Below are 890 nucleotides of genomic sequence, written 5' to 3'. Positions count from 1 at the left end.
TGTACGATGACTTTCGAATTTTGGGAAATTTGTAATAGTTAGACTTCCGCACTTGTTTTACTATTTTATGGCATGATTTACCCAGTTTATTTGATGGTTGAATGAGTATAATCGTTTGACTTGCTTAATATAAAATCAGACTTGAATGAATTGAGATCTTGTGTGTTGGTTCGCCCACTAGGATTTAGTTGGGTGCCAGTCATGGCGGGTTGGGTCGTGACAACAAGGCTGTCCTATTTGACAAGGAAGACATTCATCATCTGAACTGGTTGAAATATAACTTGCATTGTCAAGGACTCTAATATCTTCTTCTGATGAAGAATCCCTTGATTCATCTGACTGAAAACTTGAATTTTCCAGTTGTGAATTCAACAAGATCTTGTATAATATTTCCTTTAAGTCATTATCTATGTCAAGGTTCTTAATCTTTTCCTTTACTTTGCAATCTTTATAAAAATGACCAACTCTACCACACATATAACAGGCCTTAGGATTTTTGGATTTAATAAAATCCTTCCTCTGCTTGAAAGCTTTCTTTCGCTTGGATTTCTTTTTCAAGCTTTTTTCTTTCCATGCTTGGAAGTCTTTTCTCTTTTTGTGCCTATGAGGATTTTTTGCTTGTGGCATTTCTAATCCAAATTACCCACAAAATTCTCCTAATTGTTGTCTTTCGGTAAGACCATGTTTCTTAATTTGCTGGTTCAGCTTAATCTCATTACATAAAGCCAAACCTTCCTGCATGCCTATTAGGCTTCCATAAGTGCAATTGCTATAATTTATACTTGTTTCCCCTTTCCTAAGAGCTTTCCTTACTCTTTCTGCAAAAAGGGCTGGTAATCCATCTATAAATTTGGACTTCCAATGGTTATCATTGCATTCGGGTAATTCCA

The 890-nt window shown here is 35.5% G+C and overlaps 1 protein-coding gene across 1 annotated transcript; it reads right to left on the bottom strand.

Annotated features, from left to right (window-relative positions):
* Nucleotides 1–251: 251 nt before the first annotated feature.
* LOC132045543 (uncharacterized) lies at nt 252–627 on the bottom strand (the record flags this gene model as incomplete). Its single annotated transcript, XM_059436122.1, has 1 exon — nt 252–627. A coding segment is annotated over exon 1 (376 nt), but the record flags the coding sequence as incomplete, so codon positions are not given.
* Between the last annotated feature and the right edge of the window lie 263 nt (nt 628–890).

Source organism: Lycium ferocissimum, unplaced genomic scaffold (genome assembly GCF_029784015.1).
Source record: "Lycium ferocissimum isolate CSIRO_LF1 unplaced genomic scaffold, AGI_CSIRO_Lferr_CH_V1 ctg6985, whole genome shotgun sequence".
Taxonomy (NCBI): domain Eukaryota; kingdom Viridiplantae; phylum Streptophyta; class Magnoliopsida; order Solanales; family Solanaceae; genus Lycium; species Lycium ferocissimum.
The sequence above is the reverse complement of the archived record's forward strand: the minus strand, read 5'-3'. Positions and strand labels throughout refer to the sequence as shown.